This window comes from Globicephala melas, chromosome 9, assembly GCF_963455315.2.
Source record: "Globicephala melas chromosome 9, mGloMel1.2, whole genome shotgun sequence".
NCBI classification, from domain to species: domain Eukaryota; kingdom Metazoa; phylum Chordata; class Mammalia; order Artiodactyla; family Delphinidae; genus Globicephala; species Globicephala melas.
In genome coordinates, this window is record NC_083322.1 from 84047093 (window position 1) to 84071705 (window position 24613).

The following is a 24613-nucleotide window of genomic DNA, read 5'->3' on the forward strand; positions in this document are numbered from 1 at the left end:
ATATTAATGTTTCAGTTCTCAGATCAGAGATGGCTCTACACTTAGGCAGATGTACTATCATCCAGAAAACACTATTTAAAGAGAGCTTTAACACTCTGGAATCATTTGCCCACTGCCCAACTTAACTCCATCCTTCCTCCTTTCCGCCTTGAAATTCCCTTCATTAAGTAGGCACTTAAACTCTGGAAGCTTGCTATGAAATATGCTTCCTGGGAGAATTTTCTGAACTTTGCTTTAAGTGCAGATTGGTTCATCAGATTATTTAGCTAACACTTGTAGCTCTGATACAATAAAATATAGTTAAATTTCACTGAAGAAAGAGAAAATACATGTGAATTGATATTATAATTTTGACTTCGTTACAACTGTGTTCAAAGATCTCTATTATCTGGCTTTAGTTTATATTTCTAACCTTTTTTCCCACTTTTTCCTTTCACATTGCATTCTGACTCTTCCCTGTATAAACGTCACTTTTCTACACCTGTGACTCTGCTCATTTCTGAAGCCCTCACAGATGTCACATCCTTGATAATTTGTCCATTGATAGATGAGCTAACTTGAGACAGCTATTCACAGTAAAGATTTTAGCTCCAATGTATGGTTTCGAGTAGTTCTCAAGTAACAAATTACAGTGTGCATAAGAATCACCTGGAGTGCTAGCCAAAGATGGAGATTTTGCGGCTCCACCTCAAAGATTCTGATTTGGTAGTTCTATGAGAACTACCAGACTCCCAGAATATGCATTGTTCATAAGTCCACCAGATGATTCCAATGCAGGTAATTCCAGGACCTCTTTTCAAGACAGTGCTCTAATAACCTTTCTCCTTTGCTTTTTAAATTTCTGGCAAAAGACTTCCCAGAAAACATTTTTTAAAATGAAATTGTCATTAAAAGTTATTAATTCCCAGAATTCCATTCCAAAAATGCTAGAGTACAGACATTTTTATCTATCTTCCTAGCTGGATTGAAAGTATTTAGATGGAAGATAGCTAAATGCGGGTTAATGAAATTGCTGTTAATTACTTTTTGAGAAAATGTAGGAATCCCAAGAACATGCTATAATTTGCATCACTTTTGTACTGCCTCTACCAGCTCTGTAGTTAAAGAGCAACAAAACAACCATTTATGAAAGGGCAGGTTTAAGATGAAAATAATTCTTTTGCAAAACTCAGGAAACAGTATCAGAGCCTGCGAACTGTGCGCTTCCAACTGGAGAATCCTGTATTTGTAATAAATTCCTTTTGCTCTGGATGAGTTCTGCATTTTCAATGAGGTTAACTTGGCAACATTCTAGTTGATTTTAATAAAAATAGCTGCTTTGAGGACAGGGAGCTGAGGTTGCCAATTTTACAGCTGCCTTTGCACGATTACTCTTACACCTCCTTCAGGGCTACTTAGAACCAGTAAGCAAATTAAGTGTATCGATTGCAATTTTGTTGGTCTAACCCCCTCTTTTTTTTTTTTTTTTCCTTAAGGAATAAACTTGGTTCCTTTCAGTATGTGTCTGTTCAGAGTGATCTCTTTTCTTTTCAGCCATAACACAAAGACAACATCATGGCTGGATCCACGACTTGCGAAAAAGGCTAAACCTCCAGAAGAATGCAAAGAAAATGGTAGGTTATTTAAGTTTTTATGGTGTTTCGGCGTTGCACTTTGAGAGTATGTATGTTTCTTAAGAGAAGGTCTTGTCTAAAGAAGCCATAATCTGATTGAGACAATTTTAAAGCTGTAATATTTAATGCCCAGATAGGAGAAAGAATTAACTCGGCATTTCAGCAGTGCCATGTGGTTTTCCTTTTTCTCTCTGAGGGGACTGTGCTGGACATCACAGCTCTGTGATCTCTATGGGTTCTTTTTGACTCCTGGCCTGACTTCCCACCACCTACTAGGGAGTTTTTGTTTGCAATATGTCTCTCTGAGGACTCTGATCTTTTCATTGGAATTAAATGTGGTGTATAGAGAAAAGTATTGTGGCACTATAAGTAATATTTTATTTTTGTGTTTTGAGGTATAGCATTCTTCTAGTTATTAAGGAATTGGTGATATAAAGATTTATACGTATGGCTCCTTTCCTTTAAATACAACAATTAATTGCATGAATGTGCTGGGTTATCTTTAGTATTTTCCAGTTCCCAATGTAATGACGTTAATTTGCTTAAAAATTGACTGTTTTCATCTATGTGAAGAGTTTTTAAAAATAATTTTGAGGATTAGATGAAAGTAAACCTTGTTTTTAAATTAGTAAATTATATAAATGAAGTGTTACTGATGATACTTACAAGTTTTTTTAACATTGAGTTTAATGTTAAAAGAGTACTTATAATTTGTCTAAAATGATAAATAGCGTATACTCCTGATGATTCATTATTTGACCACATTCACAGCCTTTATCTGATCAAATTATTAGAGCCTTGTTCAGAGGCATCTATCATTGAAGAGCTCTAAAAGTGAGGAAAGTGGTGAGGAGTGTTTAAACTTTTAAAAAAGTTTTTAGAAAGTCAACTTTTTAAGAAGTCTGTAACTGTAAAAGTCCTTTTATTTTAATGGTAATTCTGTCTTTCTCAGACAATATCAAGATAATATTGTTCATTCCTATGGTATAAGGTAACTGTTCACAAGCTGGTTATACAACTGAGCTAAATAAAAAATCAGTTTACCGGCTATATGTACATATTTGAATGCATAAATGTCTAATTTTTATCACTACATATAATTTTATATTCACAGCTATGTCTGTATGCCTTCTGTATAAAAGTGTAGCTATATGTGTGTGAATCCTTTACAATTATTCTGTGACCTGAGACTTTTGAGCACAATTAGGTTACATTTCATTGGCACTAATAAGACATATGTTGCAAATTATGATAGGTTATAAATTAAAATGACCTGATCTGCTATATCTGGGAGTTATGATTTACTGATGCCACAGATATAAAACTATATATATATATACTAATTAAAATGAATTCAGTGATTTTGCAGTTCTGTACCTGTTGAACTTCTCAACTGTCTTGTACATTTGAGTTGTTCTTTTCATTATAAAAGGCTATTAAAGTCAAATTTTAAAATCCTGGGAGAGATGTAGGTTTAACATTTTGCATAACTGTAACGTTTCAGTGTTATCAGTTTTTCCCATATCTGTACTCATCTGTCTTCTCAGCATGGTAGATGCCTAAAATATGATACCAGTACCTGTGAATTCATGTGATATTAAAAAATGAGTCCTAGAATACAGTCTAATAGCTCAGAGTGATTTATAACTGGTTAATTACTATTTTTCTTTTTCTACAAAATAAGTAATTCACAGATTTTATTTCATATGTTACTGGAGTATTTTACAATGTAAACTAACATCTAGTTAGAATGCTATTGTTCCAGGCACATATTTTAAGTTTTCTTACCAAGAAAAGTGCTTTTTGGTTATACTGTTACTTCTCTTTTATTTTTCTTTAAATAGCATAGATTAAAACTGCTTGTTTAAAATGTTGGATGTTAATGGATTGCTGTTGAGCCTACTAGTTAAGACAGCCTTCTTTATATCTATCACAGGTCAGCGCAGATCAAAAAAGTTAGTAGTTTTCTGAATGCTGAAATATGTATAAAATGTGTGTAAAAATTGTAGAGGCTTAAGATGATAATATCTTTCACTAGCAAAGATTTATCCTTCTTCCACCATGGAGATAGAGTGGAGGCTAATTACCTTAATCCAATCAGAGCTGAGCCAACATGAGGTTGGGTTGAGCTTTGGTGAGACCCAGTCTACCTCTGGTTTGCTTTTGTTCTTAGGGTGTTTGCCCGCCCAGAGTTTCAACTAATAGCCTATTGTAGGTCAGCAAATATTTTCCATAAAGGGTCAGGTAGTAAATACTTGAGGCTTTGGTCACCCAGTTTCTTCGCAACTACTCATTGTTGTACAAAAGTGACCAAAGTCAATATATAAATAAAGGGTATAGATATATTTCAATAAAACATTGCTCATAGACACAGAAATTTGAGTTTCATGAATTAAAATATTATCCTTTTGATCTTTTTTCTCAAACATTTAAAATTATATAAACTGTTCTTAGCTCTTGGACCATACAAAACATAGGGGCAAGCTGGACTCGGTCCAAGGATGAACCCTGGCCTGGTGTATCCATGTGGAGCCTGCCCCTGGGCAGGTCTTGAACACCAATATTTTAAAAATATTTTTCTTCTCAGTAATGCAAGACTACCAAAAATCTGTGGTGCTTTTCAGGGGTTTTAGCTTAGTTTTTTGCCTCCAGACCTTGCATCTTCTGAATTTGACAGATGTCATCATGGAATGATTGGCATGTGTTAGAGCTTTGTCAGTCCCTCAAGACTCTGTAACAGTCTGCTGGTTTCTCTCAACCCCAGTGATGGCCTTCTTCCCAGGCCAAGTCTGGATTCTTTCCACAGCCCAGAATCAACAAAAATCATCTACAACATTCCTCCCTTACCTCTTCAGGATTCTCTCCTCTTCAGATTCTTAGACCATTTTAGATCTGTTGTTTCAGCAGTTCTCTGATTCCTTTGTATTGTTTATTTGTTATATTTGATCTAGATTTTCTATGTGTTCTCTTAACCTGCTCACTTCATCCTACCTGGAAGCAGAAATTTTAGTGCAGTAATTTTTAAATTGTACATTTAAGACTTTACTGGATTGCATGCTGTAAATTCTTTATTATCATTATAATCATACTTAGTCCCTCAAGATTGAATTCCATGTTATGTATGTGTGCATACAATTATGAATGTACATATGTATGTGTGTGTGTGTAGATATGGATCTGTAAATGTATGCTTCTTCAGTTCTGTTTACATAGATGCTTGAAGGTGATTACTTAGTCACCTATAATAAGATGAAGTCAAGTAAAAGAGAGATGGAAGGAGGTATCAACTGATTTAAATTATTCTTGGGTGAGAGAAAAAACTAGCAAATGTTTTCTCATTGGCATCAAGGAGGGAAAAGCCACCATGGATGGCTCAGTACAAATACTTATTAAACAACTACTTATTCTGTTGACACTAAAGCAATCATTTTGCTTTTTTGTTTGAAGGATAACACAGCTACTAAACATAAAAACATACTTCCTTCTCTCAGAATATGGTTGAAAATAGTAAAGTCATTGTGCTCTGTGCATTTGTCACAGCTCTGTGCATTTTTGGAATTTAAGCACCAGTCTACATGGCAGAAAAAAGTCTCCACCTACTACAAGACTCTAATATTAGGATTTGGGGGAGTGCTGTTTAGCAAGCCAATATAGTCTTTTACAAAATGCAACAGAAATAACAGTTAACTATTAAATGATGTGGATGCAAGATTGGTTGAACTGTATATAAAGCACCATCATATTGTCCCCAGTCCTGAGAATCAGCACTGTGATGTTTGTCTGAGATATTTCCAATCATAAACATCCCAGTGGTGACACACTCCACATGAATCACTGAATTAGGGTCAATATCAAAAGTGATTCAATCCCTGTAGGACTCTTTATAAAGTTGAAAAGTGAGTAAAATCAGTAGGACTACAGTATTGTATTCAGGAGAGGAAATTATGTAGGATTTGTAGTCAGGGAAAACTGTATTCCAAATCCAAATCTGTGGGCTTTTAGGCAGGTACTTAATCTCTGGGAGCCTAGGTTTTCTTACCTGTAAATGGAAATGATATCTATTTCATGCACATTTAGTTTCACAAACAAGGACAGAGTTTGTTGCACCATAGACTCTAAATAACTGCTTCTTTATTTTCATTCGAGCATGCTCTGAGCCAACAAATTAGTCTCATAGAAGACAACGGGGAAGAAATTCAGAATAGTTGGCCTACCTTAAGAGCCTTTAATTTCTCTAGGGTGTCCTGAAGAGGTAGAAAAGAACAAACCCATGTAGGCAAAACTTATCCAGCTAGCTAATTCCAGCCTAATATTAATAGATTGGAGGTTCCCCCCCTCCATTCTGTTAAACTAGCTCTAAATTTCACCAAGTTTTAATTCGAGCTGTATGAATTGGGTCATTTCTGTATTCAGTATCTATGAATTGTAAGTGAGTTGTTTCATAGGAAAGAAAAATCACATAATCTTAACCTTTTTACCTACATGAAAACTGCATTTCAACTTACATTAACTAAAGCTTTGAACTATTACTTAATCTATCTTAAAAAAAAAAAAGCTATGTCCGAAATGCTCATGAACAAAGATAGCATAAACTTTGTTTCATAATATTTATTAAATGGATTTTTTCCAAGATAAGGAGGTTACCTTTCTAAAATAATAGAAAACGCTAATTAATTTCAGGTCATTTCTTTTTTTTTTTTTTTTTCCAGGTCATTTCTTAAGTGAGTTTTATAGACATGACAGAAACATTTGTACATGCATACTTTTATTTTTATTTTCATAGTTCAAATTCATTTTCTAGACTACATAATTTATTTCCCTTAAATAGGGACTTTGGCCTACTTTCTCATTAAATTTGTATTGATAATTAGAGCTCCTAATTTCTCAAGATTAAATATGATCAAATTAATATATCCCTTGAATATTTGTTTTTCTAATCTGATAAAACTGCTAAGATTATATTTGTAAAGTATCTTGAAATTTTTTCACTAGGAAGAATTAATAAAAAACAGACTCTAAAAATATTAACTATTCAAGTACTAAAACTTTAAAGTTGAAAAGATTCATTTATATGCAAATATTGAAATCCTAATGTTTAAATATTATGAACAAACTAATTTGTGTATTTTGTTTCTATACTGATATTTTGAGTGTTTTTGTAAAAAAAAAATGAGGAAATTTAAAATATCTTAACAGAAGCAGTTAGTTCTTATTTCACTAACTGGTAATTATTTGTGTTACAGTAAGTCCTCCACATATGAACGAGTTCTGTTCTGAGAGTGCGTTCGTAAAGTCCAACAAAGTTAGCCTAGGTATCCAGCTAACACAATCGGCTATATAGTACTATACTGTGATAGGTTTATAATACTTTTCACACAACTAATACATTAAAAAACAAACACAAAACATAAAGAAAACATTTTTAATCTTATAGTACAGTACCTTGAAAAGTACAGTAGTAAAGTATAACAGCTGGCATACAGGGGCTGGCATCGAGTGAACAGGCAAGAAGAGTTACTGACTGGAGGAGGGAGAGGAGGTGGGAGATGGTAGAGCTGAGGGATCCTCAGCAATAGGAGGCGGAGGGCGAGCTGCAATTTCACTCTCGTCTGACGTTGATGGCACAGGTTCTGGTTCCTTGCTGGATTCAATTCTGTCTACCCTCTTGAAAAAACGATCCAGTGATGTCTGGATAGTAGCTCTTTTTTTCTCATCATAGATGACACGGTAGCACTAGATTGCATTCTGAATGGCTGCTACAACCTTCATGTACTGTTCTACGTTCAGGTCCTGTGCCTCAAAAACTAACAGTGCCTCCTCAAATAAAGAAAAACCCCTTGCCATTTCCTGTGTCATGAATCTCTTTGGTTCTTCAGTTACTTCTGCTTCCTCTTGTCTTTCTTCGTCCTTTCCTTGGGCCTCCAGTTCCATCAGGTCTTCATTAGTAAGCTCCTCATGTTGCATAGCAAGGAGTTTAATGTTATAAGAATGAGTGACATCTACCATCTTTTCACCTCGCTCCACTCTCTCAGTTATTTTCAGTTTTGTTTCCATCGTCATCGCTTGGCACTTCTTAGCAGTACCAGCTACATCACCACTGCTTTTATGCTTGCTTCCAGACATCCTGGGCTTGAAATAAAGATACTGTACTACTGTACTCTATATAGTACTATACAGTAAAGTACACAAAAGCACAACCACTTGTAGTGGATGCAAACACATGACAATGTGCGCCAGACATGTGAACTAACTTATGTGATTGGACATGCAAACGCAAGTTCGCATCTTTGAAAGTTCGCAACTTGAAGGTTCGTATGTAGGGGACTTACTGTAGTCATGATTTTCTATAGCAGCACTTTGAGATATGCTTTATCCAATAATATAGCACTCTTTCCATAATTTCAGCTCAAGAGTACTAAGAAAAAAACAATATTTTAGGAATATAAATCTTTTGGGGAGGAAATAATGTTAATCCAAAATAAATCATATAGGATGGATATTGCACTGTTGTGCACAGGTACCAGATTCTGGGTTGTTACTGGCTGTCATTTGATCTAATTGGTCCCATTCTATTCTGATGGGTTGGTGTCCAAACAATTAAAGCTGTTAAATATTTGGAATATCTTTCCTTCACTAATTGTTTATCTGTTTCCCTTCTACCTATTAATGTTAACTTTAGCTATAAAGTAGTACCTGCAGAAGGATTATGAAATTTTGTCCTCCTTTAGTTCTTGATGTCTCAACTTACATTTATGCTTAGGAATAAGTTGTGTCTTATCCTTACTCTCTAATGCACACAAGTTTAAAAATAATATTGACATCATTGAATCTGTTCTACACAGTAGCAAAATGATTTTAAATTTTTTCAAAGATGACTTTTTTTAAAGCATTATAAATCCACAGGAAATAACAAAAGGATTACAGGGAGGTCCCAAACACCCTTCATGAAGCCTCTCCCACGTTAACATCTTATATATATTTTTTTATATATATATATATATATATATATATATATATATATATAAAATACAATATCAAAATCAGGAAATTGACATTGGTACAATGAACAGAACTTATTCAGACTTCACCAGTTATACAAGTGGTCCTTTGTGTTTGTGTGTGTGTAGTTCTATACAATTATATCACGTGTGTAGCTCCACATAACTATAACCACAATAAAGATACATTACCACGAGGCTCCCTTATCTACCAGTTTGTAGCCATATACGTGTCCTCCCACTGCACAAACCTTAGCCACTAATCTATTCTTCATTTCAATTACTTTGTTATTTCAAATGTGTTATACAATAGAATCATACAGTGTGTAAACTTTTGAGATTGCTTTTTCCACTCAATTTAATTACGTTGAAATCCATTCAGGTGTGTGTCTCAATGGTTTGCTACTTTTTATGTACCAATGTTTGTTTAAGCATTTACCCACTGAAGGACACCTGGATTGTTTCCAGTTTTTAGCTAATACAAATGAAACTACAACAGACACTTGAATACAGGGTTTTGCATGAACATAGGTTTAATTTCCCTGGGATAAGTGACCAAGAGTGCAATTGCTAGATGATTATAGAAAGTGCATCTTTAGTTTTAGAATAAACTACCAAACTATTTTCCAGAGTGCCTGTACTCTTTTATTGTACATCCCCACCAGCAGTGAAGGAGTGATCCAGTTTTTCTGCATACTTGTTAGCATTTGGTGTTACGACTATTTTTTATTTTAGCCATTTTGATAGGTGTGTAATGATATTGTATTGTGGTTTTAATTTGTATTTCCCTAATGGCTAATGATATTGAACATATTTTCATGTGATTATTTGTCATTTATATATCCTTCTCAGAGTAAGTCTGGTCATGTCTTTTGACCAATTTTTAATTAGATTCTTTTTTTTATTCAGTTTTGAGAGTTCTTTATGTATTCTAGATAGAAGTCCCTCTATCAGATATGTTCTTTACAAACATTATCTCCCAGTCTGTAATTGGCCTTTCCATCCTCTTCACAGGGCTTTTTGCAGAGAAAATGTTTTTAATTTCAATAAAGTCTAATTTATCAAATTTTCCTTTTATGAACCATGTTTCTGATAACAAGTGTAAGGACTCTTCACCTAGCCCTAGATGCCAAAGAGTTTCTCATGTTTTTTTCCTAAATTGTATAGTTTTACATTTAAGCCTGTGGTCTATGTTTACTTAATTTTTTATAAGGTGTAAGGTTTAGGTTAAGGTTCAGTTTTTTCCCTGTGGATATCCAGTTACTCTAGCACCATTTGTATAACAGGCTATCCTCTCTCCATTGGATTGTGAATGCAACTTTGTCATAAATCAGTGGGTTCCACTGGTCTATGGGTCTATCTCTGTGCCAGTAACACACTCTCTTGATTCCTGTAGGTCTGTGGTAAGCCTTAGTGTTAGGGAGAATGATGCTCCCTAGTTTATTCTTTTCTAGGAAGAGAGAAGGAGAGAAAGAGAAAGGAGTTTTAGTTAATCAGGAAGAGATAACAATTCTGAACTTTTATGCATGCTTGTATGTATAGCTTCAAGTTATACAGAGAGGGGGAAAAAATGACAAATCTGAAAAAAAGAACTTAAAGAACTCACTATTAGAGTGTATGATTGAGTGCATCTCTCTTACTACTCAATATATTAAACACAGAAAAATAAGAAAGATTTGAATAACAGAAAAGGTATTCTTGATCTAAAAGTTTTAACGAATGGAGAATACACTTCTCAAGCATACATAGTACTTTATGAACATTGAATACATAATAGTCCATAGAGTAGGTCTTTACAAAATTTAAAGATGACATTCCTATATTACAGAAAACTTTAATTATATATCAATAAAAAGAAAAATAGTCTCCATAATAGGAAATTTTAAAACATTAAAAAATGTTTCCACCTTCATTGGGGTATAGCTGACAAATGAAATTGTGTCAGTTTAAGGCATGCGGTATGATGATTTGATACACATATAGTGAAATGATTAACACAATTTAGTTAATACATCCATCAACTCACATGGTTACCTTTTTGTGTCTGTGTGGTGAGAACATTGAAGATATACTCTCTTAGCAACTTTCAAGTATATGATACAGTGCTATTAACTGTAGTCACTATGCTGTACATTAGATCCTCAGAACTTATTCATCTTATAACTGTAAGTTTCTTTCTTTTGACCAGTATCACCTGATTATCCCCCATTCCCCAGCCCCTGGCAACCACCATCCTGCTCTGTTTCTATGACTTCAGCTTTTTAGGATTTCACATATAAGTGAGATCATATAGTAATTGTCTTTCTCTGACTTATTTCACTTAGCATAGTGCCCTCAAGGTCTGTGCATGTTGTCGCAAATGGCAGGATTTTCTTCTTTTCTATGTCTTAATAATATACCATTTATATATATCTTACTTTCTTTATCCATTCATTGATCAATGGATACTTAGATTGTTTCCATATCTTGGCTATTGTGAATAAAGTTATGGTGAACATGGGAATTCAGATATCTCTTTGAGGTTATAATTTAATTTCCTTCAGATATATATGCAGAAGTGGGAGTTCAGGATCATGTAGTAGTTCTATTTTTAATTTTTTGAGGAACCTCCATACTGTTTTCCATAGTGGCTGCACCAATTTACATTCCCTACCAGTAGTGCACAAGGGTTTCCTTTTGAACGTCTCTTGTCTTTTTGATAGTAGCCATTCTGACAGATGTGAGATGATACTTCCTTGTGGTTCTGATTTGCATTTCCCTGATGATTAATGATGTTGAGAACCTTTTCATGTACCTGTTAATCATGTATGTGTCTTCTTTGGAAATATGTCTGTTCAGGTCCTTTGCCCATTTTTAAATTAGATTTTTTTTTTTTTTTTTTTTTTTGCTAGTCGTACAAGTCCCTTATATATTTTAGGTATTAATCCCTTTCCAGGTAAACGTTCTGCAAATGTTTTCTGCCATTTTATAGATTGCATTTTTATTATGCTGATTTGTTTTCAGTGCAGATGCTTTCTCACTTGTTTAGTTTTGCATTTGTTGCTTGTTCTTTTATTGTCATTTCCAAAAAGTATTGCCGAGATCAGTGTTAAAGAGCTTTGTCCATGTGTTTTCTTCTAGGATTTTTATGGCTTCAGGTCTTAGATTTGAGTTTTTAAGATGTTGCAAGTTAATTTTTGTGAGTGGTGTAAGATAGAGGTCCAATTTCATTTTTTGAATGTGAATATCCAGTTTTCCCAACATGAATTGTTGAAGAGACTGTCCTTTCCCCATTGAGTATTCTTAGCTCCTTTATCAAGTACTATTTGACCGTAAATGAAAAGGTTTACTTCTGGGCTCCTTTTTAAAATTAATTAATTAATTAATCAATCAATTTTTGGCTGCATTGGGTCTTCACTGCCATGCATGATCTTTCTCTAGTTGCAGTGAGTGGGGGCTTCTCTTCGTTGTGGTGCGGGCTTCTCATTGTGGTGGCTTCTCTTCTTGTGTAGCACCTGCTCTAGGCTGTGAGCTTCAGTAGTTCTGGCATGCAGGCTCAGTAGTTGTGGCTCGTGGGCTCTAGAGCACAGGCTCAGTAGTTGTGGCGCATGGGCTAAGTTGCTCCATGGCATGTGGGATCTTCCCAGACCAGAGCTCGAACCCATGTCCCCTGCATTGGCAGGTGGATTCTTAACCACTGCATCACCAGGGAAGTCCTATTTCTGGGCTGTTGATTCTATTCCATTTGTCAATGTGTCTGTTTTTACGCCAGTACCATACTGTTTTGATTACCTTAGCTTTGCAATATAGTTTGAAATCAAGAGGAAGTGTGATGCCTCCACCTTTGTTTTTCCCGCCTCTGGATTTCTTTGAGTATTTGGGATCTTTTGTGGTTCCATACAAATTTTACAGTTGTTTTTTCTATTCTGTGAAAAATTCCATTGGAACTTTATTAGAGATTGCATTGAATCTGTAGATGGTTTTAGGTGGCTGGACATTTTAACAATACTAATTCATCAAATCCATCAAGATGAGATAGTTTTCGATTTATATGTGCCTCTTCAATGTCTTTCATCAATGTCTTATAGTTTCAATTGTACACATCTTTTACCTCCTTAAATTTATTCCTTAATATTTTTTGATGCTATTGTAGATGGGATTTTTTTTGTTTTTCAGATAGTTTTTTGTTGCACAGAAATGAAACTAATTTTTATTTGTTATTTTTCTATCCTACAAATTTATTGAATTCTTTGACTGCTTCTAACAAGTTTTTGGTGGAGTCTAGGATTTTCTATATATAAGATTATATCATTTGCAAACACAGACCATTTTACTACTTTCTTTCTGATTTATATGCCATTTATTTCTTTTTCTTGCCTAACTGCTGTATCTAGGACTTAGAGTACTATGTTAAATGAAATGGTGAGAATGGGTGCCTATGTATTGTTCCTGATCTTAGAGGAAACACTTTTAACCTTCACCATTGAGTATGATGTTAGCTGTGAGCTTGTCAAAAATGTTTTTTTTGTATTGAAGTATGTTCCTTCTATGCCCAATTTGTTGAAGCTTTTTATCATGAAGGGATGTTGAATTTTGTCACATTATTTTTGTGCATCGATTGAGATAATCATGTAGTTTTTATTTTTCATTCTATTAATGTACTATATCATATTTATTGATTTATGTATGTTGAACCATCCTTGCATCCCAGTAATAAATCCCACTTGATCACGGTGTATGATCCTTTTAATATGCTGTTGAATTCAGTTTGCTAGTATTTTGTTGAGAATTTTTCCATCTATCTTTATTAGGAATATTGACCTGTAGTTTTTTTTTTTTTTTTTTTTTTTTTTTGTCTTGTAATTGTTTTTCCAGTGTACTTAACTGACTTTGGGATCAGGGTAATGCGGGTCTCATAAATTGAGTTCGGAAGTGTTTGCTCATCTTCAGTATTTTGGAGAAGTTTGAGGAGAATTGGTATTAATTCCTCTTTAAATGTTCAGTAGAATTCACTCATAAAGCTATCTGGTCTGGAGCTTTACTTTGTTGGGAGGTTTTTGATTACTGATTCAATCTCCTTACCTGTTATTTGTCTGTTCAGATCTATTTATTTATAATTAAGTCTTGATAAATTGTATGTTTCTAGGAACTTACTCATTTCTTCTAGGTTATCCAATCTATGGTATATAATTGTAGTAGTCTTTCCTGAAATTTTTTTATTTCTGTAGTATCAGTTGTAATATCTTCTCTTTCAGTTCTGATTTTGAGTATTTGCTATTCTTTTGTAGTCTAGCTAAAGGTTTATCAATTTTATGTATCATTTCATAAAACCTACTCTTAGTTTTCTTGATGTTTCTCTTATTTTTCTAGTCTCTTATTTCATTTATTTCTCATCTGATCTTTGTATTTTCTTTACTTCTGTTAACTTTGGACTTAGTTTGATCTTACATTTCTACTTCCTTGAGATGTAAAATTACATGGCTTACTTGAGATTTCATTCTTCTTAATATAGGTTTTGATTACTATAAATTTCCCTCTCAGTATTTCTTTTGCTGCATTCCATAAGTTTTGGTATTTTGTGTTTCTATTTTCAATTGTTTCAAGATTTGTTTTTTTAACATCTTTATTGGAGTACAGTTGCTTTACAATGTTGTGTTAGTTCCTCCTATATAAGAAAATGAATCAGCTATATGTATACATATATCCCCATATCCCCTCCCTCTTGTGTCTCCCTCTCACCCTCCCTATCCCACCCCTCTAGGTGGTCACAAAGCACCAAGCTGATCTCCCCGTGCAATGCAGCTGCTTCCCACTAGGTATATATTTTACATTTGGTAGTGTACATATTTCCATGCTACTCTCTCACTTCATCCCAGCTTACCCTTCCCCCTCCTTGTGGCCTCAAGTCCATTCTCTACATCTGTGTCTTTATTCCTGTCCTGCCCCTAGGTTCATGAGGACCATTTTTCTTTTATTCGATTTCTATGCGTTAGCATACGGTATTTGTTTTTCTCTTTCTGACTTACTTCACTCTGTATGACAGACTCTAGGTCCATCCACCTCACTACAAATAAGTCAATTTCGATTCTTTTTGTGGCTGAGTAATATTCCTTTGTATATATGTGCCACATCTTCTTTATCTATTCATCTGTCGATGGAGACTTAGGTTGCTTCCATGTCCTGGCTATTGTAAGTAGTGCTGCAGTGAACAATGTGCTACATGACTCTTTTTGAATTACGGTTTTCTCAGGGTATATGCCCAGCAGTGAGATTGCTGGGTCATAGGGTAGCTCTACTTTTAGTTTTTTAAGGAACCTCTATATTGTTCTCCATAGTGGCTGTATCAATTTACATTCCCACCAAAAGTGCAAGAGGGTTCCCTTTTCTCCACACCCTCTCCAGAATTTATTGTTTGTAGATTTTTGATGATGGCCATTCTGACTGGAGTAAGGTGATACCTCATTGTAGTTTTGAATTTTATATTCGTAATATAGTCTGATTTGCATTTCTCTAATGATTAGTGATGTTGAGCATCCTTTCATGTGTTTGTTGGCAATCTGTATATCTTCTTTGGAAAAATGTCTGTTTAGGTCTTCTGCCCATTCGGGGATTGGGTGGTTTGTTTTTTTAACATTGAGCTGCATGAGCTGCTTGTATATTTTGGAGATTAATCCTTTGTCAGTTGCTTCACTTGCAAATATTTTCTCCCATTCTGAGGGTTGTCTTTTCATCTTGTTTATGGTTTCCTTTGCTATGAAAAAGCTTTTAAGTTTCATTAGGTTCCATTTGTTTATTTTTGGTTTTATTTCCATTTCTCTAGGAAGTGGGTCAAAAAGGATCTTGCTGTGATTTATGTCATAGAGTGTTCTGCCTATGTTTTCTTCTGACAGTTTTATAGTGTCTGGCCTTACATTTAGGTCTTTAATCCATTTTGAGTTTATTTTTGTGTATGTTGTTAGGAAGTGTTCTAATTTCATTCTCTTACATGTAGCTGTCCAGTTTTCCCAGCACCACTTATTGAAGAGGCTGTCTTTTCTCCACTGTATATTCTTGCTTCCTTTATCAAATATAAGGTGACCATATGCACATGGATTTTTCTCTGGGCTTTCTATCCTGTTCCATTGATCTATATTTCTGTTTTTGTGCCAGTACCATACTGTCTTGATGACTGTAGCTTTGTAATATAGCCTGAAGTCAGAGAGCCTGATTCCTCCAGCTCCAGTTTTCTTTCTCAAGATTTCTTTGGCTATTCAGGGTCTTTTGTGTTTCCATACAAATTGTGAAATTTTTTGTCCCAGTTCTGTGAAAAATGCCATTGGTAGTTTGATAGGGATTGCATTGAATCTGTAGATTGCTTTGGGTAGTATAGTCATTTTCACTCAAGATTTCTTTTTGATTTCCCTTTTGATTTCTTCTTTGACCCATTGGTTTTTCAGGAGTGTGTTGTTTAATTTTCACTGATCTGTGAATTTTTCAGTTTGTCTCCTCTTACTGTTTCTAGTTTTATTACATTGTGGTCAGAAAAGATAATTTGTATTATTTCAGTATTCTTACACGATCTAAGACTTATTTTGTGACCTAACATAATGATCTATTCTAGAGAATGTTCCATGTACACTTGAGAAAAATGTGTATTCTGCTGCTGTTAGATGAAATGTTCTGCATATCTAAGTCCATTGATTCTAAGATATAGTTGAAGTCCAATGTTTTGTTATTAATATTCTATCTGGATGATCTGTCCCTTCTTGAGAGTGGGGTATTGAAGTCCCCTACCATTACTGTATTATTGTCTATTTCCCCCTTCAGACCTGCATTTGCTTAATATATTTAGGTTCTCCAATATTGAATGCCTTTATATTTATGCAGTTGTTATATCCTCTTGATTAACTGACCTCTTTATCATTACATAATGACCTTCTTTGTCTCTTGTTAAACTTTTAAAATTAAAGTCTATTTTGTCTGGTGTAAGTGTAGCTGCCCCTGTTCTCTATTGGTTTTCCCTTGGATGGAATATCTTTTCCCATCCATTCACCTTGAGCCCATGTGTCCTTAAAGCTGAATTGAGTGTCTTTTAGGCAGCATATAGTTGGGTCTTGTTTTTTTATCCATTCAGGCACTCTATATCTTTTTTTTTTTTTTTTTTGCGGTACGTGGGCCTCTCACTGTTGTGGCCTCTCCCGTTGCGGAGCACAGGCTCTGGATGTGCAGGCTCAGCGGCCATGGCTCACGGGCCCAGCTGCTCCGTGGCATGTGGGATCTTCCTGGACCAGGGCACGAACTCACATCCCCTGCATCAGCAGGCAGACTCTCAACCACTGCGCCACCAGGGAAGCCCTATATCTTTTGATTAGAGAATTTAATCTATTTACATTTAAAGTAATTATTGGTAGGTAAAGACTTAACTCATGCCATCTTATTGTTTTCTGACCATTTTGTATTTCCATTGTTTGTTTCTCCCTCTCTCGCTGTCTTCCATTATGAACTGATGATATTCAGTCGAGGTACGCTTTGATTCATTTTTTTTTTTAATCTTTTATGTGTCTCCTATAGGTTTTTGCTTCATGGTTACCATGAGGGTTAGGTACATGAAATATTTTATAGATGTAAGTCTATTTTAATCTGATGACAGCATAACTTCAATTAATACAAAAACTCTAGGGCTTCCCTGGTGGCACACTGGTTGTGCATCTGCCTGCCGATGCAGGGGACGCGGATTCGTGCCCTGGTCCAGGAAGATCCCACTTGCCACGGAGCAGCTGAGCCCGTGAGCCATGGCCGCTGAGCCTGCGTGTCCGGAGCCTGTGCTCCGCACTGGGAGAGGCCACAGCAGTGAGAGGCCCGCGTAACACAAAACAAAACAAACGAAAAAAGACTGTATACTTTTACTCCTCCCCCACATTTTATGTTTTTGATTTCACAACTTATCTTTTTTATAGTGTGTATCCATTAACAAATTATTGTAGAGTTATTTTTAATGCTTTTGTCCTTTTACTTTATATTATAATTAAGTGGTTAACTCAGCATCATATTATAGTATTAGACTATTCTGAACTTAACTATATACTTACCTTTACCAGTGTGTTGTACAATATATTTTCATTTGTTTTCATGTTACGAATTGGCATCCTTAAATTTCAGCTTGAAGAACTCCTTCCAGCATTTCTTTTAGGTGTATCAGTGATTTACTCTCTCAGTTTTTGTTTGGTTGGGAAAGTCTTTATCTTGCCTTCATTTCTGAAGGACACCTTTGTCAGGTAAAGTACTCCTGGTTGGCACTTTTTTCATTCAGTACTTTGAATATATCATCCCATTTTCTTTTTCTTTGCAAAGTTTCTACTGAGAAATACACCTATAGTCTTATGGAGATTCACTTGTATGTAAAGATGTTTTTCGCTTGCTGCTTTTAAATTCTGTTTGATTTTAGGTAGCATATAGTTGGGTCAATCTTTTTAAATCCATCCTGTGTCTTTTAATTGGTATATTTAGAACATTTACATTTAAACTGATTACTGATATTGTAGGGATTAAATCTGCCATTTTACTATTTGTTTTATTTAGTTCTTGTTGTTTTACTCTTTCGTAGTCTCCCTATGGGATACCTGAATATTTTTCTCTTTTTTAGTCTTCCTATGAGTTACTTGAACTTCAAGATTCTATATTGATTACTTATAGTGTATCTTTCATAGTGGTTGGATTGAATGTTACAATAATGTGTAACTTATTACAGTCTAATAGTATTGACATGTTACTACTTTGAGTAAAGTATAGAAATCTTATTTCTAATTATGTCCCTTTAGCCTCTCCACTTTTTAAATATATTTGTATTAGCATTTTGTCTACATACATTGAATACTACACAAAATGTTGCTATTATTTTTGTTTAACTATCAAATACAATTTAAGAAACTCTTTAAGAGAATGATAATGTATTATATTTTTCCCTATGTTTATCCATTCCATTGATCTTTTCTTCTTGAAGTTCTGAGCTTTCTCCTGATTTCACTTACTTAGCCATTCTTTAAGGGTATGTCTGCTAATGACAAATTAGATTTCTTTTTTCTTTAATCTGAAAAATATCTTTATTACCCTTCATTCGTACAGAATATGAAATGTGTGCCACTTCCTTATGGCCCGCATAGTTTCAGATGAGAAATCTCCTGTCATTTGAATTTGTGTTCCCCTCTAGATACTATGGCACTTTTCTTAGCTGTTTTTAAGACTTTTTTGTCTTTCATTTTCAGAAGTTATCATGTGTCTTGGTGTGGCTTTCTGTTACTTATTGGTTTAAGCAGATTCGTGAATCTATAGGTTTATGTATTTTGCCACGTTTGGGAAATCCTTTGACATAAATTTTTAAAATATTTTTTAAAATTCCCTGCTCTTTTTATCCTCTGCTTCTGGAACTTTGATCATAGAAATGTCAGTAGTGTCTTTGTTACTGTTCTACAAGTCCCTATGGCACTGTTCTTGTCATTTTTAGTATTTTTTCTTTTTTGTGCATATTGAGTAAATTCTGTTGCTCTGTCTTCAATTTCACTATTCTATCCTCTATTAAATTCAGTCTGCTACTGAACCCCCTCAGTGAGATTTTAATTTCTTAATTTTTTTTTTTTTTTTTTGGCCACACCACGTGATATGTGGGATTTTAGTTCCCCGACCAGGGATTAAACCTGTGCCCCCTGCATTGGAAGTGTGGAGTCTTAATCACTGGACTGTCAGGGAAGTCTCAGATTTTAATTTCTATTGTTTTGTTTTGTTTTGTTTTTACCCCATTCTATGACTTACATTTGGTTCTTTTTTTATAATTTCCATTTGTTTCCTAAAATTTAAAAAAAAATTTTCATTCGTTTCAGGGGAATTCACAATTTCTTGTTGAAGCAATTTTATGATGGATATTTTAAAATCTTTGACAGATAATTCCAATAATTGATTCATCTTTTTATTAGAATCAGTTGCTTGTCTCTTCTTATCCAGTTTGTGATTTTCCTGCTTATTGGTACGATTAATTTTATTTGACTTTACCCTGAACAGACTTTATATGGACTTTTAAAAATAGACATTTAAAATAAAATATTTTATTTTAGTAAGAAGTGTCCCGGTTTAAATTTGGTGTGTAGATACTGGCCCATTTTGTAGGCTGTGGTTCCAAATGCAAGATAGTTTTCAGAGACCTTGTGGTGCTATTTTATTTTATTTATTTATTTTGTTTTCTTTTGTTTAACATCTTTATTGGAGTATCATTGCTTTACAATGGTGTGTTAGTTTCTGCTTTGTAACAAAGTGATCAGTTATACATATACATATGTCCCCATATCTCTTCCCTCTTGCATCTCCCTCCCTCCCACCCTCCCTATTCCAGCCCTCTAGGTGGTCACAAAGCACGGAGCTGATCTCCCTGTGCTCTGTGGCTGCTTCCCACTAGCTATCTATTTTACATTTGGTAGTATATATATGTCCATGCTACTCTCTCACTTTGTCCCAGCTTACCCTTCCCCCTCCCCATATCCTCAAGTCCATTCTCTAGTAGGTCTGTGTCTTTATTCTCGTCTTGCCCCTAGGTTCTTCTGACCTTTTTTTTTTTTTTTTGGATTCCACGTATATGTATTAGCATGCAGTATTTGTTTTTCTCTTTCTGACTTACTTCACTCTGTATGACAGTCTCTAGGTCCATCCACCTCACTACAAATAACTCAGTTTCATTCCTTTTCGTGGCTGAGTAATATTCCATTGTATTATATGTGCCACATCTTCTTTATCCATTCATCTGTGGATGGACACTTAGGTTGCTTCCATGTCCTGGCTATTGTAAGTAGAGCTGCAGTGAACATTTCGGTACATGACTCATTTTGAATTATGGTTTTCTCAGGGTATATGTCCAGTAGTGGGATTGCTGGGTTGTATGGTAGCTCTATTTTTAGTTTTTTAAGGATCCTCCATAGTGGCTGTATCAATTTACATTCTCACCAGAGTGCAAGAGGGTTCTCTTTTCTCCACACCCTCTCCAGAAATTGCTGTGGTAATTTAATCAGCTTGGTTCTTACTTGAGAGTTCCTGACTGATCCCTGCTGGTGCTATCTGCAAGGTGTGAAAGGCTCTTCGCTGAGTTGCCTGTTGTCACTAGTAAGGATGTGGAATTCTGGATGTGTGGGATAGAAAGTGTTACCCCTTGTCTGTGTTCTCTGCCCACCTGGTAATGGCAGGTGTAGGGCAGGGGATGGATAACCTACTTGGGATCCACTGATGTCATCACTGCAAGTGTATTAGGCCACCATTCCTGATGGGGGATATATTGGTCTTTCTGGGTTCAATGATGCCACAAAGGGCCTCACCACTTGGCTGTGGGTAGATATTGGAAATAAGGCTGCCCTCATGTCCCTGCTGGGCTTTCCTTTTCCCGATCCTTAGGCAAGAGAGAGTAGGCTTTTCTCATTTGTTTGCTTGCTTCTTTGTTTGTATGTACCTATTGGTATTTCTGGCTTATGGCCTGACCCCAGTCTAAGATATGTAAGAAGTAAAGGGGAAACCCTTGGCACTCACTGTGGTGTCATCCTTCAAATCCTGAGTTACCTAACGTTTCTACCAATCTACCTTTTTCTTTCCACATTTCCAGTTTTTTTATGATTATCTCTTGAATTATTTCTAGGATATTTGGAGGGGAGAACAGAGAAAAGTGAGTATATACTGTCTTGTCCGGGACCACATGTCTAAATATGACTTTTGATACCAAATGATACCAGTGCTTTAAAGCTTAAGACTATTTTTCCATACATTCTTTCTGTTGCATCTACCCAACACTCTGTAAGGTAGGTAGAGATTTTTAACATCAATTTTTTTAGATAATGATGCTGTAGTCAAAAGATTTTAAGGGCTTTATGCAATATGAGTATAGAGAAATTGAGGCTTGAATTAAGCCACCTGAGTTTAAGACAGATCTCCATGTTATGCCCATCTTGTCATACTATTAGATACTTTAGCTAGAGACTTTAAGCCCTAAAAATACACTAAGGGAAACTCATTATGAATATTTTACTTTAAAATTTTGTATTTAAAATAAATAAAAAGGAATTTTTTTCATATATTCTCAGTATTTTCCCTTGGCCATCATATCTGTAAATAGACCAATCAGTATAATTTTATGATCAAAGAATTTTAATGTCATGTGATTTATGTTCTTAAATTAACAGAGTGAAATCAGCTCTCTGAAAGATATCTTTAAATGAATATTGATTTATATTCTGTCTTCTTCAATTAAAAAAAAACCAAGCTTCTGCTGTTTTCTATGCCTTCACAATTTCTAAAAATGTTCGCTACAGTCCACATAATGTTTGAACAGTTTCTCTAAGAGCTAAATGTGGGTTTCTGTCAATTACACTTTGAGGCATGACATTATGTGTCCCTCAGTGGTTAGATCTGTTGACCAACACAGAAAACAAAACAGAAAGGTGAAACACTGATCTGATTATTACAAGCAAGTTCTTTCAGAAGTGGGAGAAACAGATCCAGATCATCAATCCTAAGCCAGATAATTGAACGTTAACTATGGATTACAGTTGAAAATTAAAAAAAAAAAAAAAAAAAAATTGGGCTTCCCTGGTGGCCCAGTGGTTGGGAGTCTGCCTGCCAATGCAGGGGACGCGGGTTCGTGCCCCGGTCCGGGAAGATCCCACATGCCGCGGAGCGGCTGGACCCATAAGCAATGGCCGCTGAGCCTGCGCGTCCGGAGCCTGTGCTCCGCAACGGGAGAGGCCACAACAGTGAGAGGCCCGCGTACAGCCAAAAAAAAAAAAAAAAAAAAAAAAATTAAGGGAGGCTTGATCTCAGTTGCTTAGGTAAGATGATCTGATTTTCCTGTTGATACATGTAATTTTAAGGTTTCCTAAGTGCTATGTTTCACCAAGCAATCCTTTCCAAAGCTGATGACTATAAAAAAGCAACCTTTTTTTAAGCTAGTTAGGATAAAAAATGAGCATTTATGATATAATCCAGTGCATGATTGTGGCCTAACCACCAAGCCTCTCACAGTGTCTGTATATGCTCAGTGGGACCACACAGTTATAGTTAAGGGCCTTCCCATGTTACTATTAAAAACCCATCTCTTAAAGGAATTATATTTCCAAGAGCTCAAGATTTTATGTGCTCTTTGTGAGAATAATTTTAGCTTGAAAAGTTGCTTTCAGAAAAACAAGGGGGCAAACATTATTTGGTGTTTTAATACCAAATCTATGTAAGGAACCCAAATAGATTTAGAACCACTATTACCAAGACACCACTTCAAGTTAGCAATACAAAATCAATTTGCAATTTTATTGATTTTATTTGTTCTTGAACTTCTTACTAATAAGTGATAAATCATGCATATTATATTAGTGTTCTGACCCATAAAACTAAATCTTGTCATTTTATATTGGTTTCATTTTTAAAAGTTTTATGTCTCTTCTCCCACATTTTTTTTTCAACTTATTCTAACTTGTATCCTTTCTCTTTGCCTTCATACTTGTTTGCTTAACCGAAATCTTTCCTTTGAGGCTGTTTTACTCAGTGCTCCGGTGCTTTGAAGCTACAGAAAAGTGACCCTTTCCCTCTGATTCTAGTACTCAGTTCTTATATATCATAAATCATTTTTCTTCCTTTAAGGTAGATTATCTACCTGCAAAGAAGTTTTGACCATTCATCCATATGACAAATATTTATTGGATAGCCACTTTGCTGGTAGAATTGAGTTATGAACCTTGAAAAATGCAAATAAATGCAACACCTGAACCCATTCTTCAAAGAGCAGTATTGTTGAGAAGATACTATGTTAAGCTTTAAAATAATGAGGAAAGTTTAGTAAAGGTGTGAGAAAGCATCCATCACACAAGAGGAAAATAAAAGACAGCCATCTGTAAACAGGAATGTCAGGGAAGGCTGGGTGATAGACCTGGAATTTGAGCAGAATTTTGATAGATGATTGGATTTACAGTCATTCTTAAATGTTCAGCTCCTGCTGAATTGCTTCATTTGGTGACCTCTTTTCTCTTTGCTCCTCCCTGAGTTGTTGCTCCTATTTCCATGGTTTTACCTCCCATCTGCATGTCGATGAATCTCCATTTTTCCTTTCAACTCTGATTAATTCTGTCTGCTATTGTAAATACGCACAAGTGCTATACTCATTTCTGATTCCTCCATTAGCTTTTGTTTCTATTATGCTATTATTGCTTAGGTAGTGCTAGATAGTTCCATCCTCCACTCCTACTCCAACCAGGTCTGTGTTTGTTATGTTATTTTTCCTTTTACTTTCTTCTTTGAGACTTGTAAAACCTATCCTTTCTATTACTAAACTGTTATTCTTACATGTGTTCTTTTAATCTGTACTTTCTCCATGAAATGCTTCATGCAGGAAAATATATCTTATACTTTATGACATTTATTCTCTGAAAAATGTCTTTTTTGGAATGGATATCCCCTTTCACTACTCACGTAATGTACATTCCTGCTCTTCTCTCTCTCCGTGCTTTTCATATTCAAAATAAATCCAGGGTTTATTTTTTTGTATTTAAGGTTATGCATGGTTTCTGTCTCACTGCATTTGATTCGTTTTTCTTGGGAACACTGCCAGATGTTGTTATTATTTTCTCTATTCCACTCTGATTACTAATATTTATTTTAAAAACAAAAACAAAAACCCCACAAGAGCCAGATAAGCATTCTTGGATCTTCCTTAAGAATAAAGTTCAAAAAGGTCCAAGTACCAGCTTGGTATATTGAGAGAACATAGATTTAACCCCCAGACACTGAGGGAGCTCCTGATAAAATCATGACCCAAGAAAGGGTCATATGAGCATATACCTTGAAGTAACATGAGCATCTTGGACATCATAGTATTTTTTTATTTTACAACAAAAAATGTTAGCTTCCAGTAGTTTAAGAGGATTTTCAACAGGAACATCAGGGTATTCTCCCTTGAATTGAGTTCCCTATGACTATGTTAACACATTTTAAGTTTAATAAATCTTATACACGCTATATTTTCTGTGAAAAAAA

General features: G+C 35.0%; 1 protein-coding gene across 14 annotated transcripts in view; it reads left to right on the forward strand.

Annotated features, from left to right (window-relative positions):
• Nucleotides 1–24613, forward strand: part of MAGI2 (membrane associated guanylate kinase, WW and PDZ domain containing 2) — a 1362215-nt gene that overhangs the window by 854339 nt on the left and 483263 nt on the right. For all 14 annotated transcript variants that reach the window (XR_009565115.1, XM_060304749.1, XM_060304748.1 and 11 more), the window contains one exon: nt 1534–1613. Coding sequence is in view for 13 of the 14 variants with exons in the window: in XM_060304749.1 (XP_060160732.1) it covers nt 1534–1613 (80 nt within the window). In the remaining variant the exon portion in view is untranslated. The remainder of the gene's footprint in view (nt 1–1533; nt 1614–24613) is intronic.